We start from the raw sequence: 22,762 nt of genomic DNA, 5'->3' as shown, positions 1-22,762 counted from the left end.
TGCACAGAGAGGCATTTTTTGAAAAATGTATTGATAGCAATGTTGAATATTATTACACATGAAAAAAAATAAAAACTACACATAAAATAATCACACCCTGACGCCTCTGCCTTTCTAAATGGAGGGACAGTAACTGCGTGTGTATATGTAAGATGTGTAAAACCTGAAGATAGTCAGATTAACAGTATTTTGTCTCTATCTGCCATTCTGCAATTCATCTCATGTGTTACAGGCATGGTCCTTTAAGGGTGAAGCCTGATGGGAAATGTATGCGGGTGTGTGTAGCGGAACTGTCTGTCGAGTGGGAGAGGGTGAGCGGAGAAGGAAAAGAAAAGTAACGGTTAACTACAGAAGAGACGAAGAGAAAGTAAATAAAAGGAATATAATAACTCCCTCGGCAGCCAAAGTTGTATCGGCGATGCCCGCTGTGAGTAAACTGTTTCAGCCCACTGTACGCGGTGTTCGTGCCTTGGAGGAGAAATAAAGGTTCGGTAAAGCAGTTTCCTACGCCTCCCTCGATCTTCTTGCTAGCGGAGTTGACCTGTATAGTAAGCTGTTGCCGGCTGCGAGTCAAGTAACTACCAGAGGTTTCCTTACTACGGTTCGGGGCCGCGGATCTGGCGCGGTAACACTGGGGGCTCGTCCGGGATATAATGATCCCCTATGCTGTCATGGCTTATCGGGCAACTAAGCACAGTTCCACAGGATTGACCCCAAACATGATGCTTCTGGGCCGAGAGATAACCGAGCCTATTGACCTGGTCGCGGGTCTGCCGGCCGACGACACCCCCAACTGCACTACACCACAGTATGTGGTGCAACTCAGGGAAAGGCTGGAGCTTTCCCACCAACTGGCACGGGAGGCTCTCGGGAAATCTGTTGAGCGCGCTAAGAAACAGTACGATAAGAATATCTGCCAAGTTCAGTATCCAGTCGGCGCTGCAGTGTGGCATCTGATCAAAGGGACCAAGAGAGTGCGGCACAAGGTTCGCAAGTTTCTGCCTTCCTATGAGGGCCCCTACTTCGTAGTGGGCCTGTTGGATGATTTAGTCTACTGCATTAAAAAGGGGCCCCGAGCAAAGGCTAAAGTGGTTCATCACGACAGACTCAAGCCTTACCACTCAAGAACGCCGCTGGACAACAGCTGGGTCTTCCAAGACTCCGACCAGGCAGCACCCACCGAGGTGCCTCCTCCAGCGCTCGACGAAAGCGATTCTGACATTGATTTCGGCCCCTTCGACTTGTGGGAGACCCCAGCTGGGGCAGATCAACCAGATACTGGTGCTTCCCTGAGAACTGGCTCTCCGCCACCCGCTCAAGGAGATGGTAGTGGGTTGCCAGCCAGCCCTGTTCAGCCTTACGTGGATGGGGCTGAAGGACCAGAACAGCACCCTTCCTTCAGGTCCACACCCCGTTCCAGACCACAGCATGTGCGGCGGGCGCCGGACATGCTTGGTGACTGGGTCAGTCACTAGGCTAGTATGTCCTAACTGAGTCGGGGTGTAGGCGGATCGCTGCCCTGCTCAGTAGTTCAAAAAAAAAAAAAAAAAAAAAAAAAAAAAAAAGAAATTTTTTTTTTTCATGTTACATATGTTAAGTGATATGACTGTTGTAAATTGAGTTGCGTGTACTGTTGGGCTTGTTTGTCTTGCTGTTTTCTGGCAACATGGCTGTCGACAGGCTGCAAGTTATTGTTTGAACTGTTTATACTAATGAGGTAAAGCTGGATATAGGGGTAAACGTTCAGCTGTAGTGCCTTAATGTCTTTCTTTATGAATACTGTCTATGTGAAGGGCGGGATATGGACATTGACTTGCACCCTCCTCAAAGTGAACCCTGTACATCCTATGTTTTCTTGTGCTTAAAATATGGACAATTGTCTACTTCAAGATTGTTCCATCCTAAGGATCGCCATTTTTGGACTGGGGGCACGACTGCTGTCCCGCATTGAATGCTGTATGTTTCCTTGTTAATGGGGGGTTCATGTGCTGGAATGATGTTAAGGGTTTAATTATCATCCAGAGTGGGGGTAGTGTTACAGGCATGGTCCTTTAAGGGTGAAGCCTGATGGGAAATGTATGCGGGTGTGTGTAGCAGAACTGTCTGTCGAGTGGGGGAGGGTGAGCGGAGAAGGAAAAGAAAAGTAACGGTTAACTACAGAAGAGACGAAGAGAAAGTAAATAAAAGGAATATAATAACTCCCTCGGCAGCCAAAGTTGTATCGGCGATGCCCGCTGTGAGTAAACTGTTTCAGCCCACTGTACGCGGTGTTCGTGCCTTGGAGGAGAAATAAAGGTTCGGTAAAGCAGTTTCCTACGCCTCCCTCGATCTTCTTGCTAGCGGAGTTGACCTGTATAGTAAGCTGTTGCCGGCTGCGAGTCAAGTAACTGCCAGAGGTTTCCTTACTACGGTTCGGGGCCGCGGATCTGGCGCGGTAACACATGTAAAAAATAACGTGTGCACAGCGTGACGTGAAAAAGGCACATACCTTTGACATTGCGTGACCAACTCTGTATTCCTCGTCCACACATAAAGACAAAAAAGGAGTTTAAAAAATCTCCGTTTTCGGTGATTCGAAACGCCGTTTACGTGTGGACGAAACAGCTGCGTTTTCAAAAATACCTGTGTAGGTGCGACGCAGCGTAAAAGAGTTAGTAGTTTATTTTTTTACTATTTATTGCAGATTACTTGTATTTGCTTAATTGTTTACTAAATGTTTGAGGTGTGAAATAAACCGCAATGGAGCAAAATATGGGCGTGTGTGGTTGGAGGATGTGTTAGTGCGTGCGCGCGTGCACGCGCGAGAAGGGGGAGGGCGCGAACATTTTTCTTGTAAAACAAGGGGAAGCCCAGCAAAAAAAGTTTGGGAACCACTGCGTCAGGTGAATTGATGATGGTGAATCTTGATTACCTGTGCTGGTTGTCTGTCTCGCTGTGTGAGACTGGCGAAATGCTCACCACACCAAAGTATAAGTTTTTAAATGAACTTAAAACAATCATGGAACGGATTTCCACATTAATAAATGTTTTTCTATTAGCAGTAAGTCAATTGATTTAAGTTGGACTCAACTGCAAAAGTTGAATAAATTGATGATGAACCAACTAAGTTGGTCCAGCTCAAGTACCTTAAGCTGGACCAACAAAATTGCGTAATGCTAATCACATGGGAATCCTTTCCATGATTTTATTATGTTCATTCAAATTGTTATTTATTGAGTGTGTAAGAAAAAGCAGGTTTACTGAAACCACAGAAACTCAGATGAGTCACTGGAGTAACAAGCTGTGTGAAGCTAACCTACTGGGTGATGGGTTTTCTTCAACAAACTGAAGAAACTTCATTTCTTCATTTCTTTCGTCTTCATTTCCTCATTCAGTATAAAAAAATATAGGAGAGTGGTAATATGCAGAAGTTTGCATTATTACCCTGTTAGATGAGTGTTCATAATTAGTCATCACAGATGAATCACTTGACAGTCTGCATCTATTTAAAACTTTGGACGGTAAGAAAGGTGTCGGGTTATGAAATAAATACAATAGCTTATTGTCACGATAACTATTTAAATAAAACGTATCTGTATGAAGTTTTAGACTGATTGATAAAGAGCATTTGTCGTGCAGTGATCAGTCACTCTGATAGAAAATTGCCTGGCATCTTTACGTCTAAAATTTGTATTAAGGGTAATCTGTAAAAGTGTCAACACAGTGTGAACACTCCTTTGTGCATATTATTTCTCTGTGGAATGTTTCTGCCTGCCACGTGCCCTGTTCATGACACGGGTGTTTTCTTCTTCTAAATATTGTTAAAATCATCAAAAGGATGACTGTGTATTTGGCTTTCTATTTATAATATTGTAAGGTGTTTATCTTGAATTAAAGTGCCTACAGATGACTGCTGTTGGTGTTTGACCATATTTAAAACTCATCTGATTGTAATACAGGGAAATGTTGGTTTTTACAAATAATAACTGGGCGTGTTGTTTTTGCTCATTTGCATCTTTTATTCATTCAGCTTTCTTGACATATTGCATGCAGCTGCTCTGCAGTGACGCTTTTTGGCCACAATTACTTTTTCCTAATGTTTAAAGCTGTGAAGTCAAACATTTGGAGTTGTACACGATTGTCATCAGATTGTGTGGTGAAATTTTCTAAACTAAAAATATTTTGAAGTAGGGCTTCATGATGTGGGAAGACAGAAATCAAAAACACTTTTGCCTTTTCTCTGCCATCATTTCCCCTAAAAAGCTAAATAAAGCAAACAGATTTCTGTGGCTTAACAAAAGTTTTTGCTTTTTCTTTTTAGTGTGTAACTGTGGACAGACTTCATTGAGCTCTTTAAACACACTTTCATGCTTACAACATTGCAGGAATCATACACTGATTTCACTAAAGCATTTGTATTTTAGTTGTTTGGCATCTTCTCACGAGACACTCAGTTTCCCTCTTGGGTCCACCTGATGCATCTAAAACCATCCTCGCAGTCACATTTCATATCAGACGTACTGGTGCAGTTCTGAACCACTTTAAAATGAAACTCTGAGAAAGAGTGAAATAGAGATTATTATAAAGAGTACTCTAGAACATAGAAAAGCATTTCCTTTGTGACACTTTCATGTCAGCTTGATGGCATTGCACTTTTTTAGAGAGCATAAAGATTTCCAGGAATATTTTCAAACCTGTTCATATTAGACAAGTTTTGCATATTCATGGCAACTTGAGAGGAACTTGTTCTCAGAATGATCTGATAATAACGGGAGCCAGAGCTAATTTTACAGATCCTGTCAGCTATTTTTTTTCTTTTGTTTTTTAATGGCTGCGGTAAAGTTGTTTGCTTTGACACTGGTCATTTTCTCAGCTTTAGAAGTTGTTTTGTTTGCCATGAGGCCCACTGTTGGTTTGAGCTTATATGACATGAGAATTCAAAGTGTTCTTCTCGGTACTTACTGGTTGGGGTTGGGTCTGGCATCTTCTCACAAGACAAGCAGTTCTTTTTGTCATGGGTCCACCTGATGCATCTAAAACCATCCTCGCAGTCACATTTCATATCAGACGTACTGGTGCAGTTCTGAACCACTTTAAGATGCAACTCTGAGAAAGAGTGAAATAGAGATTATTATATGGAGTAGTCATCACAGTACATGTGGAGTTACTATTAATGGTTTATCAGCTTTTTATAGAAACCCAGAGATCACGGGTATATCAAAATCCTGATAAAATCATTAAAGGTGGAAATGAAAACTTTCTTTACTAGGGTTGCAGTCTCCTAAGCAGAGATGGCATTCATCTTCATAGTTCCAGTCAGTTGTGTAACTTCCAGCAGGACAGTGTTCACATGTTGTACAATCACTCTGATACATACCTGTGAGAACAGAAAAAACAAGAGGAAAGACTTGCTGACTCGGAGTGAGTATCGGTGAAGGATGTGGTCATACTGCACGAACTCAGCCTGCGTCATTTTTCATCAATGCAGAAAATCAAAACAACACACAGACAAGAAAGAACCATACTTCACACCACGGTACCTAAACGAGATTCATATTTCTGAGTAAATGTAAACTGATGAACAGAATTTTAAAAATATTAATAGAAGCTCACATAAAGTTATCACACATTTCCTACCTGCAGGGCAAAATTTACACTCTCTCCCACCAATGTTGTAGGTGTTCTTTGGCTGTCAACACAGATAGATATAAATCACTAAAATGAAAAAGTCCTCATTAACTCATCATCCATGCCACATTCACTCATGTCAACTATTTTTCTTATTTGATAAAAGTGTATGCAGTAATTAAGGCGACTGGGTTAAAGAAAAAAAGTCTTACTGTGGGAAAGCTGAGCACCAACTGTGTGGATAACATCAGGAGGGCCACAGAGTATTGCACCAATCCCATTCTGTGGACAGATGTGAACACTACTGCGAAAAGGCCAAGGATCAAAATCTATAAAAGCTAACGCAACTACCAAGTTAATATCACAAATAAAGGTTATTACAATAAAACAATAAATGTCAAAATTAAAAGAAAAAGGAAATCTTTTCCTTCAGTATCATGTTCCTGTTGTTCAACTTCTGTTGTTTTTGCTAACTTCCTCAAAGTGTGCCCCACCCTTTTGTCTTTTTGTATCTTTCTCTGTCATCTTGCTGAACATCTGTGTTATTCTTTCTTTACCTGGTTACATATTGCTGCTTCCCACACTCCGACCCCTACCAGCCTGCTAAAACTGACTAACATTTATGCATCAAAGCTCTAAAGCCTCATCATTTCCCATATAAACTGACAGCTCATGAGGAATAAATACCCAGAATGAACCACTCTAATGTGCTTATTTGACAAAATAGAAGAGCATTTTGTTTAATCCTATCTAAGGAGTCTAAGGAGTCTGGAAACCTTCACAAACATATTTAAGTACATTTGTTTTTCTTTTACTGTTTAATTTAGCTGTAAGCCAACTGTTGAGTTGATTATATATTAATATGGCAACATTTTCCATGTTAAATATTTGTAGGTTTTAAAGTGTTTTAAGCGCTTTATATTTCCAAATTGAAGTCCGGGAAAAAATCCCTGTTTTGCCATGTAAAATGTAAAATTTGAAATAAGGATAATCAAGTATAAAGGATAAAGGTGTTAACAGAGGAACACTTCTTTTAGGTTTTGAGTTTAATGTTAAGATGGATAGGAAGAGTAAAATTCTGGTCATCTCACCCCAATCTGTTCCAGCAGATGGTCACCCTCTCTGAGCCTGGTTCTACTGGAGATTTGTATTTAAAGGGAGTTTGTCTTTCTCCAAAATTTCATGAAGTGGTTACTTAACGAGATTTGGATGATTCTCTCTTTCATTTTTTTTTTAATCTGTAATGCTTCAGGGTCTTTATCTTGGTATAAAGTGCCTTCAGATAACTGTTAGAAAAAAACTGTTGAACTTAATACAGGGAAAAAACTGCACGCCTTGTTGCTCAGTTGCATCTTTTATTCATTCATCCAGCGTCTCTCGACATATTACATACAGCAGCTCTGCAGTGAAGCCTTTTCCAGCCAAAGTTACTTTTTCTTGATGTTTAAAGCTGCAAAGTCACACATTTGGATTTTAGATCAATAGGTCTGACTCTGTGGAATAATTTTCTTTAAAAAATTTGGTAAATAAGTTTTTCTGTTGTGTGAAGACAGAAAACAAAAACTCTTTTGCTCTCATCTGCCATCATTTCCACCGTGGAGTCTTCATTCAGCTCTGTTCTTTAAACACGAATATATATTCAAAGCTATATTTCTGTTATGCATATAATATCAAAGCCATCATTTCACAAAAGCATTTGCATTTCCGTTCATCTTCCTGAACTGAGATATTTTTACACTGACTTTACTTGGCATACACTCATAAAGAAACAGCGTAACTGGGAAAGAAAACCTAGATGATCATCAGATTCTGAATTTTTCACATGGTCACCATGAAAACACAAAAGTCATTTTGTTGGCGTTGAACTGCTTGAGACAATATGAGATTTTACAGTTTGATCCTTCTTAATGTTGTGCATCTACCCCGGTAAGAGTCTTCTTAAAAACACTCGCTGGTCAGACAGAAGGCCCATAAACATACACACTGGCACATGCATACACATAAATTCACTCAGTGTGTTAAAACAGTGTCTGATAATAGAGTTGTGATGGAGGGGGCGTCCACCTGACAGCTGTGCGCTGTATGTGTTTTCCTATGAAGGAACATGTAGGTTAAATATGCCAATAGACATAACTAAAGTAAAAATGAGGTATGTGATGCGTTCACCAACGACATTTTTTTTCATAAGGAAAGGAAAACTAAATAGAACAAATCGTCCATTTTCAGCAGGTCAGCATATTTTGTTTTTCAGGTTAGACTACTGATTGTTTCTTATGGTACAGTTTTGCTTTGCTCTTCTTTTCTATGTGCAAAACGTAGGTTCACTTCGATACATCAAGCACCTTGGTGAAATAGCTTCAGCAGCTATGTTTAGTCTTTTTTTAAGCTATTTCCTGTTGATTCACAATCTAAATATTATTTTGGCACTCGGTGACTAACTTACATTATTACATGACAGCCTTTTTGTTTTTCCACTATCCTCAAAGTGATTCTGCTCAACCATGCAGCTTTACTCAAAGATACAGCCTTCACTCTAATCTATAATAATAAGCATTACTGCTAAAAAAATAAAGATTATTAACAACACTTACATGACCCTTGAGTGACTCTATCATCCAGTACTTTAGTCGGTCTTTGAAGTGCAACAGACAGAGACTACGGTTACGTTCAAAACTAAAAAAACAACCTCCCAACACTGTGGTCATTGCTCCCTCACCTTTCCCGAAAACTACAAAGTTCAAAGCAGACTACGGTGTTTGTGGGATTTCAGATGTGACTCATATGAAATGATTGGAGCTCCAACATCGTCAAGATGATCAATGTGTGAACTCTCTGTGAACAGCAGGGTGGTTTGGTCTGCTTAAGGCTGACACCAAAACGATGGTGATATAGACATGCGACTTACTACGGTGACTATGTTGTATTATTGTTAAAAGTTTCTGCACCTGCACAGGAAATATAAGCTAATTCGGCCGTTTATTTACAGATTTAGGGTAAACGAATGTGTCCAAATGAATCAAGGAACAAATCAGCTTCTGCTGTGTCACAGATGTAGCTCGCAGGTTACGGAGGCCAAAATCTTGATTTCATTGTTTGGACTGTTTGCTTTTGCCATGTTATCCTTGACTAAATTCTGTATAATTGTTCTTTGTCAATGCATATCTTCTCCCACATCATTATAGAAACAGTCTTCTTGCACCAAATCGACCAGCTCAGTGGTCAGACGACTACTACAAATTTTTACGTTTTTTCAAAATATTTAAGAATTTGTCATAAAAATCCTGATGAAAAATCTGCCAGGAGGCCCACAGTTTTCAACTTATAGCCAACATACTACTGCCATTTTTCAAACAATGTGGTCCTCAAAGCAAACACGTACACTTTCTGAACTGGAGGCATCCGAGTGAGAGGAGTGACATTCAACTTTCCCAATTAACTCCTGTTATATTTGATCAAGGGCTTCAGGAGAAGAATAGAAAGAAACTCTTATATCATCTGGTTTAAGGCTTAGGAACACAAAACACCACAGATCTGAAGAGCAACTTCTCAGGATTTTAGTTATTTTTTCAAATCACTTTGAAATGACTTGAAGTTTTAAGGTTTTTACATACATTTCCCTTGTTATCCAGAAAACACCTCACTTTATTGGAAGGAGGCCTGTTGGTAGTCAAAGACTCAACTCTGTTGCTCCAGTAAAAATGCACATAATGTTTGCGTTTTTCTGATTTTCTTCTGTATCTTTAACTTTTCATTTATTGCCTCAGGTTTGCTTTGCCTGTGATTCTATTATCGTTTATGCAAGAGATATGGTGAACAGTTAATGCAGCTGCAAGCCACTAAAATGCTCTCTCGCGGCTTTTTATTAAACCTACATGTGTGGATAAAGATTCAAATTCAAAAATTCAGTGTTATATTATTTTAAGACTGAAGCTTCATTGTTTCCTGGAAATATTCCTGTAAATGTGACTTTAACTTTTAGAGCTTCAGTGACCATAAAAGCAGATCAGAGATGAGTTTAAGACGCTTACATTATCCTTCTTTTAGCTCGTGTCCGTTTGTGTAGAATGAATAAGTCATGCTATGTCTTCCTGTAACCACACTTATAGTCAGCTGACCCTAGGTCCTTCAACCTACTGAATCGTCACAAAATGAAGCACAATGACAGACTTCCTCGCTCAGTCAGTTCCATCTCGCTTTCCAAAGTGTCCAGAAAAAGAAATGACTCGTCAAACAAGTACGTAAACATGGTGTTGCCGTAGTCACGTAGTCAGCGCCCATTGTATCGGTGTGGTCATGGATGAACTTGAGATCGTGTGACCACAGCCGCTGTTAACGCTGGAGTGAGCATGTGTCATGTTCTCCCATTGCTCGAGGAAGAAGGTGGAGATACCGACGGCTTGTCGTTTTCTCTCGCTTCACTCTCCTCAGCGGGTGGAGGCACAGCAGACGGACTGAGAGGGGCAGAAAGAGAAATGCATCATTTTTTCCAGTAAAAACTAAACTCGCTCTACCTGTGAGTTCGGTGGATCACTATAATTTTCATTAAAGGTTTTGATATAAAGTGCGATATTTTCAGATGGATAAATATTACGGCTTTTAGGTAAATGGAGACAGTTGGCATAGATTTTCAGGTAATAAAGTCCAGCCAGTTAAGCATAAAGCTTATTTATATTTAAAGCTAAATAAACATATAGTAGTGTAGTCATAACTAAGTAATAACCATGTCTATCATGTGTATCAGGTGTATAAACAGGTAACAAATCAAAATAAAGAAAGTTGAAATAATATAATGCATTTTGACAAAAGTGGATTATAATAATAACTTTACTAGATACACATAATTAAAGCTGAATACACCCATACTGTAATGTTTTATAACCCATTTAATAAATGTTTATTTTAAATACAATATAAATTAGATATGCTGTATACACTGAAACTGCTCGAATAGTTTTTTTTTAAAGGAAGCTAAATAGATCAATAAAATCAACATCAAGTGTGTGTGTTTATGTGCGTGTGTACCTGTCTTCGCTCTGTGTGATGAGTCTCCTGCAGGTCTCCATCTGAACATCCAGGCCTCTCTTCATCGAGCACATCTCCATGTACTCGTGCAGGTGTCGGTTCATGTCGCTCTTAGCTGTGGCCAATTCCAGCTACAGTCAGAAAACTGAGAGTTAGACTAAATCACTCCAAGAATACATACGCATGCAATCAACAGCAATCTAACAGAGTCTCGGTCTCACTTCCTCACCCATGCAGTCAATATCAAAACAAATGTGAAAAAAAGTGCAAACAGACTCCCATTAAGTGAACGTTTGCTATTTCTTTTGTTTAACATGAGCACTTGTATAATCACTCATTCAAAAATCAGTCACTGGTTATTGTGAAAATCTTCAGGCTACAACTGAACTGAAGTTGTAGTCTGCAGTTTAAAGTGAGTTTTCAAACTCAGACCGCAGACATTCTGAATGTGTTCTGGCACCAATTCATGTTTAAATATTTTCACACACTCAACTCCTTAAAGTTACTGATGGTGTTTAGAGCCTTGTGGATAGCTTGTTTGGTTTAGTCGCTGATTTCGGTGCGATAGTCAAAAAGGCAAAGTTTGACGGATGTAGTTTCTGTCAAGTTATAGCTGGAATTTAATAATCAAATGTAAAAAATTGGAAGGATCACAGCTTTATTACATAGTAAGTCACATTTAAGCTGGGTGAATGATGACTAGGGGGTAAAATAAAGACACTTAGGTTAAAAAAAATCTCAGTCTAAACATACTCTGACCAGCGTTTCCTCTCTCACAGTAAACAAACCCATGGCTGGTTTATAAGACAAGGACAGAGCTTAGTTAGTCCTCGACTACGACTTGTTTTCACTGAAGCCTCTCATTTAATTTTTCTTTTCTAGCCTGGAAGTAGGCTTAGTCAATGTCTGAGAAACTATCTGTCAAAGTTTAGAGTTAGACTCAGAGTTTGTTAAACCTGCTTTCTTGAACAACCCCCTGACTATGTGCAGCCAAACTGCTCAGGCTTACATAAACTCATCTAAAATGTATGAAAGATGTAAAGAAAGGCCTTTAAAGTACTTTACAGTTTAGTAAAGATTAAATTCAGCAAGGCAGGCTACTGCCCCTTTAAAACAAAGCATAGTAATAGTATTTCACTTAATGTCATTATTTAGACATCATATTGTCTTGTGAATGCAAGACACAAAAAACAGTGCAGGAGACATAATGCATGCAGCAAAAATGAAAGAACAAACTGCCAGCATGTAGGATGAAGGAAGTTATTTAACATATAAAAGTACAGAGCAAGCGTCTGACCTCAATTTGGTCAATGGTCTCTTGGTATTCCTTCTCTCGAGATTTGAAAAGACATTCGGTGTCATTAATCACCTTTTCCAGACAGTCCTCCTGCTGAAGACAAACACGGACATGGAAATTTACATGCGATGAAAGGTAGTTATAATCGGTTTAACGTGTGCATCATCAGACATCACCGCAGACATAGAACCATCAAAGCACAGCTGTTGCAGTGCTCCCATCAGCTCACATTTCACTGACTTATTTCCCACGGGAGAAAGAGCAGGCTTTTCAAAGCGCACACAGCTGGTAAATGAAAACAAATACCTACATGCATTTCTTGGAAACAAACACCATGTACGCTAAATACAGGCTGGATTTGTGCGAGTGTTGTTTTGTTGCCTGAATTGGCCCGGCCACAGCAGAGCACCGAAGGGCAGCAGACTGAGCTTTGAAGGACTCCACTCTGCCTACTGTTCTGGATAAAGTCCACTTATAACCACACAAACAAAAGCTTCTTTGAAATCTGAAGCAATAATATCAAACCATGTGCACTTGGAAATTACAGTGCGCTTCCTCTACTTTATAAAACTCCTTTATGCAGTGACTTAAACAGTGTTTAAGCTGAAATTCTGAAACGTTTTTTTTAAAAGTAACAATAGATGTCAGATGTCTCTTTATAACTGCATTCACTCAGGATGAACATCTGAGACATGGCTGAGAGAATTTAGTAATTAGCCATGCTCTCTGTTTTTGCGACAATGACAAAAATAGAGAAGCACACATGTGCCAATTAAAGAAACAGTTTATTTTTAAACTAAAGAACCAAAGAAAGAACTTAAACTAGCCATGGGATGTGTAGTCAGTATTGCCAGCAGTGTGAGAGAGTGCGTGAGTGAGGAAACGGCATATGCAATGTTGTCTCGTGCCATGCAACAAACCAAGATACAACCAAAATCTCAGAAGTGTCTCTGGAGAGGAAAGCCACGCTGGCAGCTGAGCTCTGAGGGCGTTTGTAGAGCACACTGGGCCCAGGTGCTGCCAATCGTGCTAATTAGTCAGCACCTGCAGTACACGGGTGCTACACAGGCGGACTGAAATGCAGGTGGGGTGAGTGGGTCGTCTTGTGATGTTACCTGTGTTTCATTTTTTTTTTGTTTTCCCTGCACCTTTTGCAGATGCACGACAATTCAGAAACTCAATTTGACTGAAACCTGAAAGGATGGTGAGATGCCAACATATGGTAATGAAAATTCTTCCGTCTTTCAGAAAGATCGACAGTTACAGTCACGTGAAAAACAAAAAGAAAGAACTGCACAGCCCTGTGAAAAACAAAGTACCTCGTGTGAATGAGCAGACTGGATGACCACCTTTAGCACAAATAACCTTAAGTAATTGTTTTCTATATGACATTTTGTCTCTCACGTCCCTTTGGGGGAATTTTAGCCCACTCTTCTTCAAAGTGTTGCTTCAGTTTATTGAGGTTTGAGGGCACTTGTTTATGCACAAGTGTCTAACATCCCAGACCTGAGTCTGGTTGAGGTCTGGACTTTGATTGTGCCACCTTTAGACTTTGATTTTACAGATTTGCTGCTGTACATGTCCTGCTGGATGACCCAGTTTGGGCCAAGCTTCAGCTGTCAGACAGACGGCCAGATTTGACTCTAGAATACGTTGGTATGCAGAGGAGCTTATGGTCGACTCAGTAACTGCAAGGTGCCCAGCTCCTATAGCTGCAAAACAAGTTCATGTCACCCCCCACCCCACTGTTCCAGAAGTCTTGTGGTTTGTTCAGATTCAACTTTGCAAAACCAAGCTGTGCTACAATGGTTAAAGAGAATAGGCTTTCTCCTGGTAACCCTTACAAACAAGCCATACTTGTTGAGTCTTTTTTTTAATGGTACTGTCATGAACTTGAACATTTAATATGCTAAATGTGGCCTGTCGAGTCTGAAAAGTAGTTGCAATCTGTCAGAGCACTGCACAGTCAGCACTTGGGGTGAATTTGCTCTGAGCTTCTGGGAACACTGCGGCAGTGTACTTAGTTTTTCACAGAAATGAATAGAGCCTTGTGAAAAAGTGTTTTCTCACATGACTGCATGTGTCTGCTTACTAAGTGAGGTCTATAACTGGTGACCACAGATATCTGTCGATTTCAGTAAAACACAGGCTTGTTTATGCTGTGTGAATGTTTTGCAGAAAACGGTGATGGTGGGGTAACTTCTGACAGTCATAATCCTTTGCAATTAGTATTTTTAATATGCCACAACGATGGCTAAAGGTAAATCTTTCAATTTTTCAGCTTTTTTGAAGCCTCTATATGTATGTTCATAAATTAGCTCCTCTCTGGTAGCCACAGCTATATTTCTAACAACTTTGAGCTTTAAATCTTCACAGAGAGTTCTCTCAGTCTTAAACTTGAGTGACTGCTGCCTACCTCTCCCGGTGGGTGGGTGGGATCTGGAGGCAAAGTGCATCCTGGGAAATCCTCCCAAAGCAGCAGCGTCTCTTCAGTCTCCTCCCACGCTAGACTGTCACAGTCATCCTCAAACTCACATTCACGCCTGAAATTTTTTTTAAAAAAAGTATCAATGCACACACACAAATGCACATGGCCTGAAAAGACGACTCAGATTACAGTAATTACATTTGCAGACCACTCACAGCTGGTTTAGCATCCTCTGCATCTCCTCATTGATCTGATTAGCAGCAGATCCACAGTGCTCCTCATCTTTAACCACTGCTCCGTCACTTTCGGAGGTGCTGACGGGCTCGTCACACTCACTCCCATTAAAGGACAGAGGGGTTTGTTTACGGCGGCAGTTTAGCGATGGTTGGTTATTAGGAACCTGCAGAAAAGTTTGGGATTAGAGGATCAGACTAACAAGTAGACACTTGCTAAAAGCAGATAAAAAAAGAACCAGAGATGATGAGATTAAACAGTTTTACCTGATACATTTGGATGACGTCTTCACAGTTCCTCTGCTGGGCCACATCGCACAAGCGAGCAGTGATGTCGATCCTGCGGCAGATGTCCATGTCCACCTTCATCGCTTTCTCCTGGATTTTGCTGTCCAAATCTGACAAATTCTACAGAGAGGATGGATATAGGAACTGTTCAGCATCACTGGAAAACTGTACCAATAAGACTGATTATGACATAATAGTAGCACCATTTTCTTATACAGCACCCTAAAGATAGAAAATAAGACCCCTGAAAACTCAGGGGTCACCAATCCTCAGTCGTTTGATACCAGACCATGAGAGTTGAGGCTCAGTTGTGAAATTTATGGTTTTCGGGGGTTTTTTATCGTTAACTCGGTTTCCCTGGGTCTTTTCCCGCGTTGTAGTTGTGTGTCTTATTTTGAAAGAAATATTTATGCGTTACCATAACGACCGGAGAGCATTAAGGGGCAGAGAAGAGGATGTTACTCTCAATGTTGTTGGCGCATTTCAGTAGGACGCTGTTAATAAAGTTACAGAATTACAAGGTTGGGCACCGCTGCTGTAACTAAAGCAAGCTGTTTCACACATGGACTTGGAGAATCCTTCCTCGGGAAATCTCCTGATTGGTTTACGTGGAGGTACTGCAGAGTGTGCGGGATGCAGAAACCATGACGACTACTCGCTAGCTATGAATTCACTGGACTATAACCTGCAGTACTCTCACGTCAGCACAAATTGTTGCATTTGGACAGCAGACTTTGCACTATGGAGTTGGCAGGTTAAAGAGTTGGGTTGGATGTTTGCGTTCTCACAGCCACGTTTATCCAGGTGATGTCTAAAAAAAAAGTTCAGGGCTTCAGTGTGAAAGCAGCTTATAAGGACAAACTACCAAGTGAATGCAGAGGGACATCTGATAACTGTAAAGAGCTAAAACTGTTTGTGATTATTATATGAATGTATGAGCTTACATTGCTCAGGAGCCCTTTGAAGACAACCAGCTCCGTATTCAGATGCTGGACCCTGCGAACCAGCTCGTCCTGGCAGCCTTCGCTCTCCTGCAGGTCCTGCACACGCAAAAGAAGTCATAATGAGCAAATGCACTTAACCACAACTCTCTTTACTGTAGTTTTTGGGTCACATTGTGCAAAAAGATTTTATCTGCAAAGAGCACATTCAAATCCTAAATGCATAATCACTTCTGGGAAGCTCTAAATGAGTCTGACATCATGGTAACCCTCAAAGTCTCCCCGCTGATTTATTCACACGTGCTGCAGTTACAATACTCGAGAAGCATTTTTTTACCCTTTTGTGGGCTTAAAGTGCGGTGGTATTTCCTGTCAAATTGGGTCAGGTAAAGATTCCTCGCAATGGGGCACATGCTCAAAAACACATATACAGGAAACCACTGGGCTTAGAATGAGACCTTTGCCATGAAGTCAACATTTGGGGGGTAGGAGGCATTCATTTTGGGGGCTTTATCTGTCATCTCAGTGGTATTCATATTCTCGCTCTTAACTGTTACTGCACAAAAAAAGATGAATGTCACGGCTACTCTTCATCACATGTGTCTACATGTAGACTAAAAGCAGACTTCAATCAAACACTAATGCTAATCAAGCCAGAACTGTTAGACAGCATACTGAGTATTCATTTAATTTTTCAGCATTTCACTTTGGCTATATATAAGCTAAATTATGCCATAATGAATGGTTTCATTGTGGGGAAATGTGTTTATAAGGACACAAGTGCAAGAAATACAGTAATTGCAATTTGATGGTTGGCGACAGGCAGATATAAATACAACTTTCATGTCCTTAAATCCATTTTGGCACTGTTAGCAGTGGATGGTTAAGGGGTTTCAGGAAAAAAGCAAATCAATTAAAAGAGAGTGCACTAGCATTGGATGACTCATTGATAGCAGCTAAAGAAGCTAATAATCATTGCCAGCAAAGAGAAAGAGGTATGTGCTTGGCAAGATCAACAAACAGCTGCAGCACAATCTATATTTAACCAAACTAATCCGCCCTACTTCTCTCACTTTCATGAAACTATTTAACCTTTAACATTATTGTAAAGACGCCAACACAGCCTTAGCTAAAGCGTCTCATGCAGCATAGAATTAAAAATTTAAAGCGAACGGATATGTATTAACAAACATTCACACACACACACACGTCTTTAATTCTGTCACTTCAGAGAACTCACATCAGTTTTCTGAGGACTGCCTGACAGCAACTATTGCGGGTACTTGCCAAAATCTAACCTCTGCCTTCATAATAACATATAATCATTTATAATATCGAGACTTTCAGTCCCCACAGTGTGACTATATAAACAGATTTATGTTCCCCCATCTTGAGAAATACAAGAACAGACAAAAAAAAGGGTACATAATGTTACCTCCTGTAAGTCTGCAATCTTCTGTTGCAGATCCATCCTCATAGTGTATTCCTCTTCCCATCTAGGAGACACAGAGATAAGTTTAAGAAAGACATTAATAATCTTCTAGTTCATGTCTTCTCGGGTACAGAGATCAGAGACGAAGAACAAAACATAAATTAGGTCTTCATCAGCTCTTGACATTTATAAAAGCAGACAATGCTCCTGTGAATCAATTAATTCAGGTAGTTGAAAGGCTAAAGGGGCTAAAAGTCTATTTAAAATGCACCTCTAACTGCAACAATGACATTCTTGATGATTCATTACATCAAGTAATTCAGCAATCAAGGATCAACCAAACAAAACACACTTTCGACAGGAGATGGATAACAAGTTGCTTAGGAGCAGCAATTTACTCTGCACTCACTGCTGAGCACTGCCTACCTAAAAGTGGAATTAAATCAGTGCTGTAACACTTTAACAGGCGCTGGTGTAGATAAAAGGCTGAAAAGGCAACCACATGCTGCAGGGTTAAATGCAGTTGCCTGACTTCAGCTCTGACCTGAGGCCCTTTGCTCACTCTTCCCAGTTTCCAGGCAAAATGCCTAAAATAACTAGCATATGTGTGACCAGACATGTAGTATAAGTAAGTAAAGCTGTATTAGCATCTCCAGTTTGTTTGGAGTCTCCAATTTGTTTCAAACTAAATGTGAAACATGGTCACCGTCTTGGTTTTGGTGTTGATTAATGGCCAGAAAAGTGTTTTTGCAGAGTATTACATTGTTACAGTGAAGCTGACCTTTGACCCTTTGGATTCATCAATTTCACCAATTTAATTACTGTATGAAATATTGTTATTTTATAATAAGTGAATGGGATGGTTGTCCTGATACAGACAACCTGAAAATATTTTCTATCTCCACTGGAATCCGTCCCATAAACAAATTTTTCATTTCTAAATCATCAAAATTTACATTACATCTTTTTTTCTTTAAATGGTAAATGGCCTGTATTTATATAGCGCTTTACTAGTCCCTAAGGACCCCAAAGCGCTTTACATATCCAGTCATCCACACACTGGTGATGGCAAGCTACGTTGTAGCCACAGCCACCCTGGGGCGCACTGACAGAGACAAGGCTGCCGGACACTGGCGCCACCGGGCCCTCTGACCACCACCAGTAGGTAACAGGTGAAGTGTCTTGCCCAAGGACACAACGACCGAGACTGTCCAAGCCAGGGCTCGAACCGGCAGCCTTCCGATTACAAGGCGAACTCCTAACTCTTGAGCCACGATCGCCCCGATTTAAAGGTGGACATGGTCCAGGAAGGTCAGTAAATTGATCCTCAGCTCTTCCTGTCCATGTCTTGAAGTATCCTTGGGTAAGACACTGAACCCCAAGTTAGTGTGGGTGTAAATATTTGATAAAAATGCTTAGGCACAGATAAAAGTACTGTGTGAATGAGACTTGGAGCGCTCAAATTAAGTAGATAGGCTGTCATTTATCTGCACAAAAAAGTACAACTAGATTTCAGTCTAAGTGTTTGAGTCTCACACTAAAATCAGTTTACTGCAGTTATATTAAAGATAATAAAAAAGGTGTTCGACTGAGTGAATCACCGATCCCTCACAGGCCAACTCGCTGATGCATCTCAGACCATTGTGCCTGTGAATCTGATCTTCAACACATTTAAAAGCCTGAGCAGAGACTACTGTGTATGTGATCACAATCTCTGTGATTTCATACCACAAGGGGAATTTCACTCACTGCAGTCTGCAGCCTCTTATAAAAAAGCTGTTTAAAATGCAGAATGCTGCAGTACAAGAATCCCTAAAGGGAATACTAAATCTGAAATAAACTGAGTCATGAAACAGGGGTTGTTGTTGTCATAGCAGGTGCTTGTTATATCAGTAAGGACAGCGCGCACAGAAAACTGAGAGGCACTTCCTTCTGCAAGCCAAGCCCCCCTCCACCAGTTACATCTTGCAGTGCATGCTGCATTGCAGATACAGTATGGAGTGTAGAGAGGACGACGGTGCGCAGTGGAAGGAAGAGAGTGTGAGAAAGGAAGAAAAGGTGCGACTGTGTCGGTTTTAAAAGAGAAAGAAAATATGAGCTAGAGCGTGTGGTTGGCAGAGAGAGGGTTTTTTGGCAGTGACAGAAGGAGGGTAACGGGGGGAGAGACAGTTGTCCTTGAAAAAAATAAAAGAACAGTGCAGAGAGCTAGAGGAGGGTAAGTCTGAAAATTAAAATACACCACAAGCTGCTTTAGGTTGCAGTAAAGGTTCTAAAACAGATATAATAAAAATAAGATAACAAGCATTACATTATAAAATGGTATTAATATTTTAAAAGCTATGTAATAGCCTGAATCTGAGAGAATAAGTTTCGCATGAAGAAACATTTTGTGACGTCCTCATTTGTCCTGACTGAAGGGGGCTGCAGAGACCCCTCAAAACAACTCATTAAGGGAGGAAAAGACTTTGACAGGGACAAAGTGTGTGAAACCCCTCAATTCACAAATAAAATGTATATATGTCTGGACAGCAGGCTGGGAAATGACGCACACTAGTGTCTCTACAGACAGAGAAAGCAAGCGTCTCATCTGTCTCACACTCTCTGGATTGTTAAAGTCGTCAATGTGCTTCATACACAAAGAGCCCACTATACTGTGCTCAGGATCTCCGCTGTGAAGAATGCATGGCTGCTCAATTGGATATAATCTGAGGGAATTTAATGATGAATGCGCAAAGGACCTTTTTGGAGTTAACAAATAATTACAAATAATACACAATCCACCAAAGCTGTTGGACAAACTTCAAATTTACAACAGGATTTATGCAGTTTTAGATGTTATTGCTAAGCTTTCTGGAGAAAAGACCAATCACATTGTTCCATATTAGCGATTAAGTGATTGGCCACATACACAGACAGCTGTCTTTCTAAAATGGAGATCAAAGCATCCATATTTGAACTGGTGATGTCATCAGATAAAGTCGCATGAGCTCACAGCAGCAACTGTGGATTACACGATCTCATATTCTCAGCAACGGTTAATCCTCTTCTACTCATCCATCTCACTTTCACAGAATAAGAGTTGATGCTTGTTGTTCTGCATCAAAACCCTCCGATATTTAGTTGATTGTTGATAAGCTACAACCAGTAAATGTTCAACATAAAAGATTGGTTCTTACTTGAAATGGGGCTCATAGCCAAATCTCCCATAAATAATTAGTTCACTTAAATGTTGGCAAATGAGGCTGTAAGTAATAAGTCTCGACATAATATCCAAAAATACAATCCTGAATTCTATTTTCACATTTCCTCTCTGAACTTCTCTCTAGATAAAATCATTACTGCCTTTCAGCATAAAACATGATGGCTCTCCATATGAGTGACCACATGTTAATAAAATCCAAATAATATACTAACCTGCTAATATTTTCTTGCAGAACATAATGTGACAAAAAAACAAAGATGGGGCCATTTTTTTTCTTTAGAAAATGGTATCATCGCACAGTTTGTCCAGCTCAGACTTCACAGTTTAAAAACACTCAGATAAATGTCTGCAGCACTTGTGTAAGGACATCTACAACAACACATTCTTGGAAAGATAATAAACAATGAGACATTATCTTCTCTTTTAACATAAAAGAATGGGTGTTTATGTGTATTATTTAAATAATATTTGCTAATATGTAACTCTAAAAGCTGATACTGATGTTGGCATCTGACCCATAAAACGTGTACAAACTGAGCTAAATGTTTGGCTGCACAGAGGACGACCACTAAGCTTTGACCTTGATTCTACTTCATGTTTGTCCCCTGAGGTGTTAATATTTTTTTAGTGTATTTGTAGCAGCAGCACCTGCCTCTGTGATTAGTCATGTGATGAATGCAGTTCCAGGCTTAAAGTGATTGATGTAGAGTTTTTGTGCTGACTCTGTGGTGTAGCAGGAGACAGCTGGTCTGCAGTTGTTCTGCTCACTTCTCCAAAGTAAAGCATTACATACACTCAATAAAGCTACAGAGCAATCACAAGATTTATTTTTTTTTAAATGGCCCTGAAGGAACTGCAATAAAAGGTTTGGTCCATTTACCTGCGTTTATACTCATCTCTCTCCCTCTTCACTTTAGCCAGGACATTGTACAGGGCTCTTATCTCGGGGGTGATGGTGTCAATCTGGACACCAACTCCATCCGGGTGCACCCAGGATACTCCTGGGCTGGTCAGACGCTCAGCACCGGGGCCGAACTTGCGGGTGTGGTTGTAAGACCAGATTGTGCCCGGAAGGAACCGTGGAGGAGGGTTGGTGGAGGCTCCCGGACCTGTGCTGTTGTTAGTTCCCGTTTTAGAGCCAGATCCCGGGGAGTCCACACGGGGGGAGGATAGGCTGATGGTGATGGCTGGGTTGCAAGCGGCATTTGTTTGTGTTGCACTCGAGTTTTCAGAGGCTGCAGGTGGCAGGGCAGGCGCGAGAGGCGTTGTGAACAGTGTCGTAGGCCTCCTGGCCGAGTTGTTGGTGTTGTGGAAGGGCAGGGAGCCGGGCCTAAGCTGTATCGTTCCGACAAATCCCGTCTGCACGCTTACCTCCTGGGTGTGCGCTTGGTTCTCACAGCATCCACCTTTGCAGCCCTTGTTGGCGTCCAGCGCCTGCTGGAGCTGCTTCTCCAGAATCTTATTTCTGCGCTCTAATTCGTGCACTTTAGCCAAAAAGCATCTGAAGCGCAGGTTGAGAGTTTTGAGGACGCTGATGTTGGAGCCCAGGTCGTTTCTGAGAGCCATCGCAGCAGGGGGATGCGGCACAGGGCGGTGCTGATAGTGGCTGCTGTGATGGAGATAAGGTGAAGACTGCGAGGGTGCGGTGAAGTCAGGCCCCGAGCCGGGCTGCTCACCCAGCAGAAGGGAAGCCTCGTCCGGTGCACCGAAAACAGCGTCGGGAAGGAGACCTGAGGGAGAGTCCGGGTGTCCGGGCGCCTGGTTCTGCTGCGGATGCTGTTGGAGATGCGCGTTGGCCCCCAACAAAGGATTCATGCTATGGTATGGAAAACTGAATCGCTGCAGATCTGGCATGAACACGGACAGGAACTGGCTTGCTACAACAGAATATTGTTATAATATAGATAATAAGAAGTCTGACATCCAGGAACGGCGTGTGCGTAAAACGCCTATGGCCCCGTTCACTTGGTTATATAACTGTTTATAAATAAGAATCTTATCCTTAAAGCCCAAAGGTCTTAACGTCGGCTGATGGATCAGTGCTCTCTGACGATCCACAGAAAAAAAAACAGCCTAAATCAGGACAGATGGATTTGGAAGAAGACTACAGAACACCGGACGTGCGCCTCAGCGTGATGCTTTGCAATAATAAATGTAAAATAAATGAAGAAAAAGCCGCAGAGCATGAATGAATAAGAAAGAAATCCGGCGTCTCCGCGTTACTGAAGTTCTGGCAACAAGCTGTGACCGCAGGCAGGAGAGAGCGCTGCGGGATTGGAAGATCCGTCTGCCGTAAATACGCGAATAGAGGA

General features: G+C 41.0%; 2 protein-coding genes across 5 annotated transcripts in view; both read right to left on the bottom strand.

Moving 5' to 3' along the window:
- The window catches only part of si:dkey-260g12.1 (tumor necrosis factor receptor superfamily member 1B), a 26,620-nt gene extending 16,689 nt beyond the window's left edge, over positions 1-9,931 (bottom strand). The window contains exons 1-6 of one of the 3 annotated variants that reach the window (XM_014334502.2): positions 8,199-9,930; positions 5,820-5,889; positions 5,617-5,668; positions 5,246-5,356; positions 4,942-5,085; positions 4,452-4,533 (exon numbers count right to left, since the gene is read on the bottom strand). In XM_014334502.2, coding sequence (XP_014189988.1) covers positions 4,452-4,533; positions 4,942-5,085; positions 5,246-5,356; positions 5,617-5,668; positions 5,820-5,888 — 458 coding nt within the window. In that variant the 5' untranslated portion in view covers position 5,889; positions 8,199-9,930. Of the gene's footprint in view, positions 1-4,451; positions 4,534-4,941; positions 5,086-5,245; positions 5,357-5,616; positions 5,669-5,819; positions 5,912-8,198 lie in introns of all 3 variants that reach the window. The other 2 variants (XM_014334503.2, XM_042222154.1) reach the window with 2 other exon arrangements.
- iffo1b (intermediate filament family orphan 1b) lies at positions 9,353-22,762 on the bottom strand. 2 transcript variants are annotated; one of them, XM_014334500.2, is made up of 9 exons: positions 21,331-22,762; positions 17,252-17,312; positions 15,820-15,915; positions 14,855-14,995; positions 14,570-14,754; positions 14,343-14,469; positions 11,927-12,016; positions 10,630-10,760; positions 9,353-10,058 (listed from the first exon to the last, which is right to left on the bottom strand). In XM_014334500.2, exons 1-9 carry the CDS (start codon positions 22,302-22,304, stop codon positions 9,959-9,961), a joined length of 1,905 nt encoding a protein of 634 aa, XP_014189986.1. In that variant the 5' UTR covers positions 22,305-22,762; the 3' UTR covers positions 9,353-9,958. The 2 variants fall into 2 exon arrangements, with proteins under 2 accessions (XP_014189986.1, XP_014189985.1); XM_014334499.2 differs by having other exon boundaries at positions 11,927-12,019; positions 21,331-22,760.

The sequence above is a fragment of the Haplochromis burtoni genome, unplaced genomic scaffold (assembly GCF_018398535.1).
Source record: "Haplochromis burtoni strain Fernald_Lab_line unplaced genomic scaffold, NCSU_Asbu1 Contig_80, whole genome shotgun sequence".
NCBI lineage: Eukaryota > Metazoa > Chordata > Actinopteri > Cichliformes > Cichlidae > Haplochromis > Haplochromis burtoni.
This window is presented reverse-complemented; position numbering and strand designations above follow the sequence as displayed.

Bases quoted from the DNA above. Each gene is read 5' to 3' on its own strand.
- iffo1b (XM_014334499.2), bottom strand. From the start codon at position 22,304: ATGCCAGATCTGCAGCGATTCAGTTTTCCATACCATAGCATGAATCCT. The intron at 17,313-21,330 runs GTAAATGGACCA...TGTGTCTCCTAG, and splicing joins AGAGATGAGTATAAACGCAG to ATGGGAAGAGGAATACACTA. The intron at 14,470-14,569 runs GTGAGTGGTCTG...AAAAAATTTCAG, and splicing joins CAGAGGATGCTAAACCAGCT to GCGTGAATGTGAGTTTGAGG.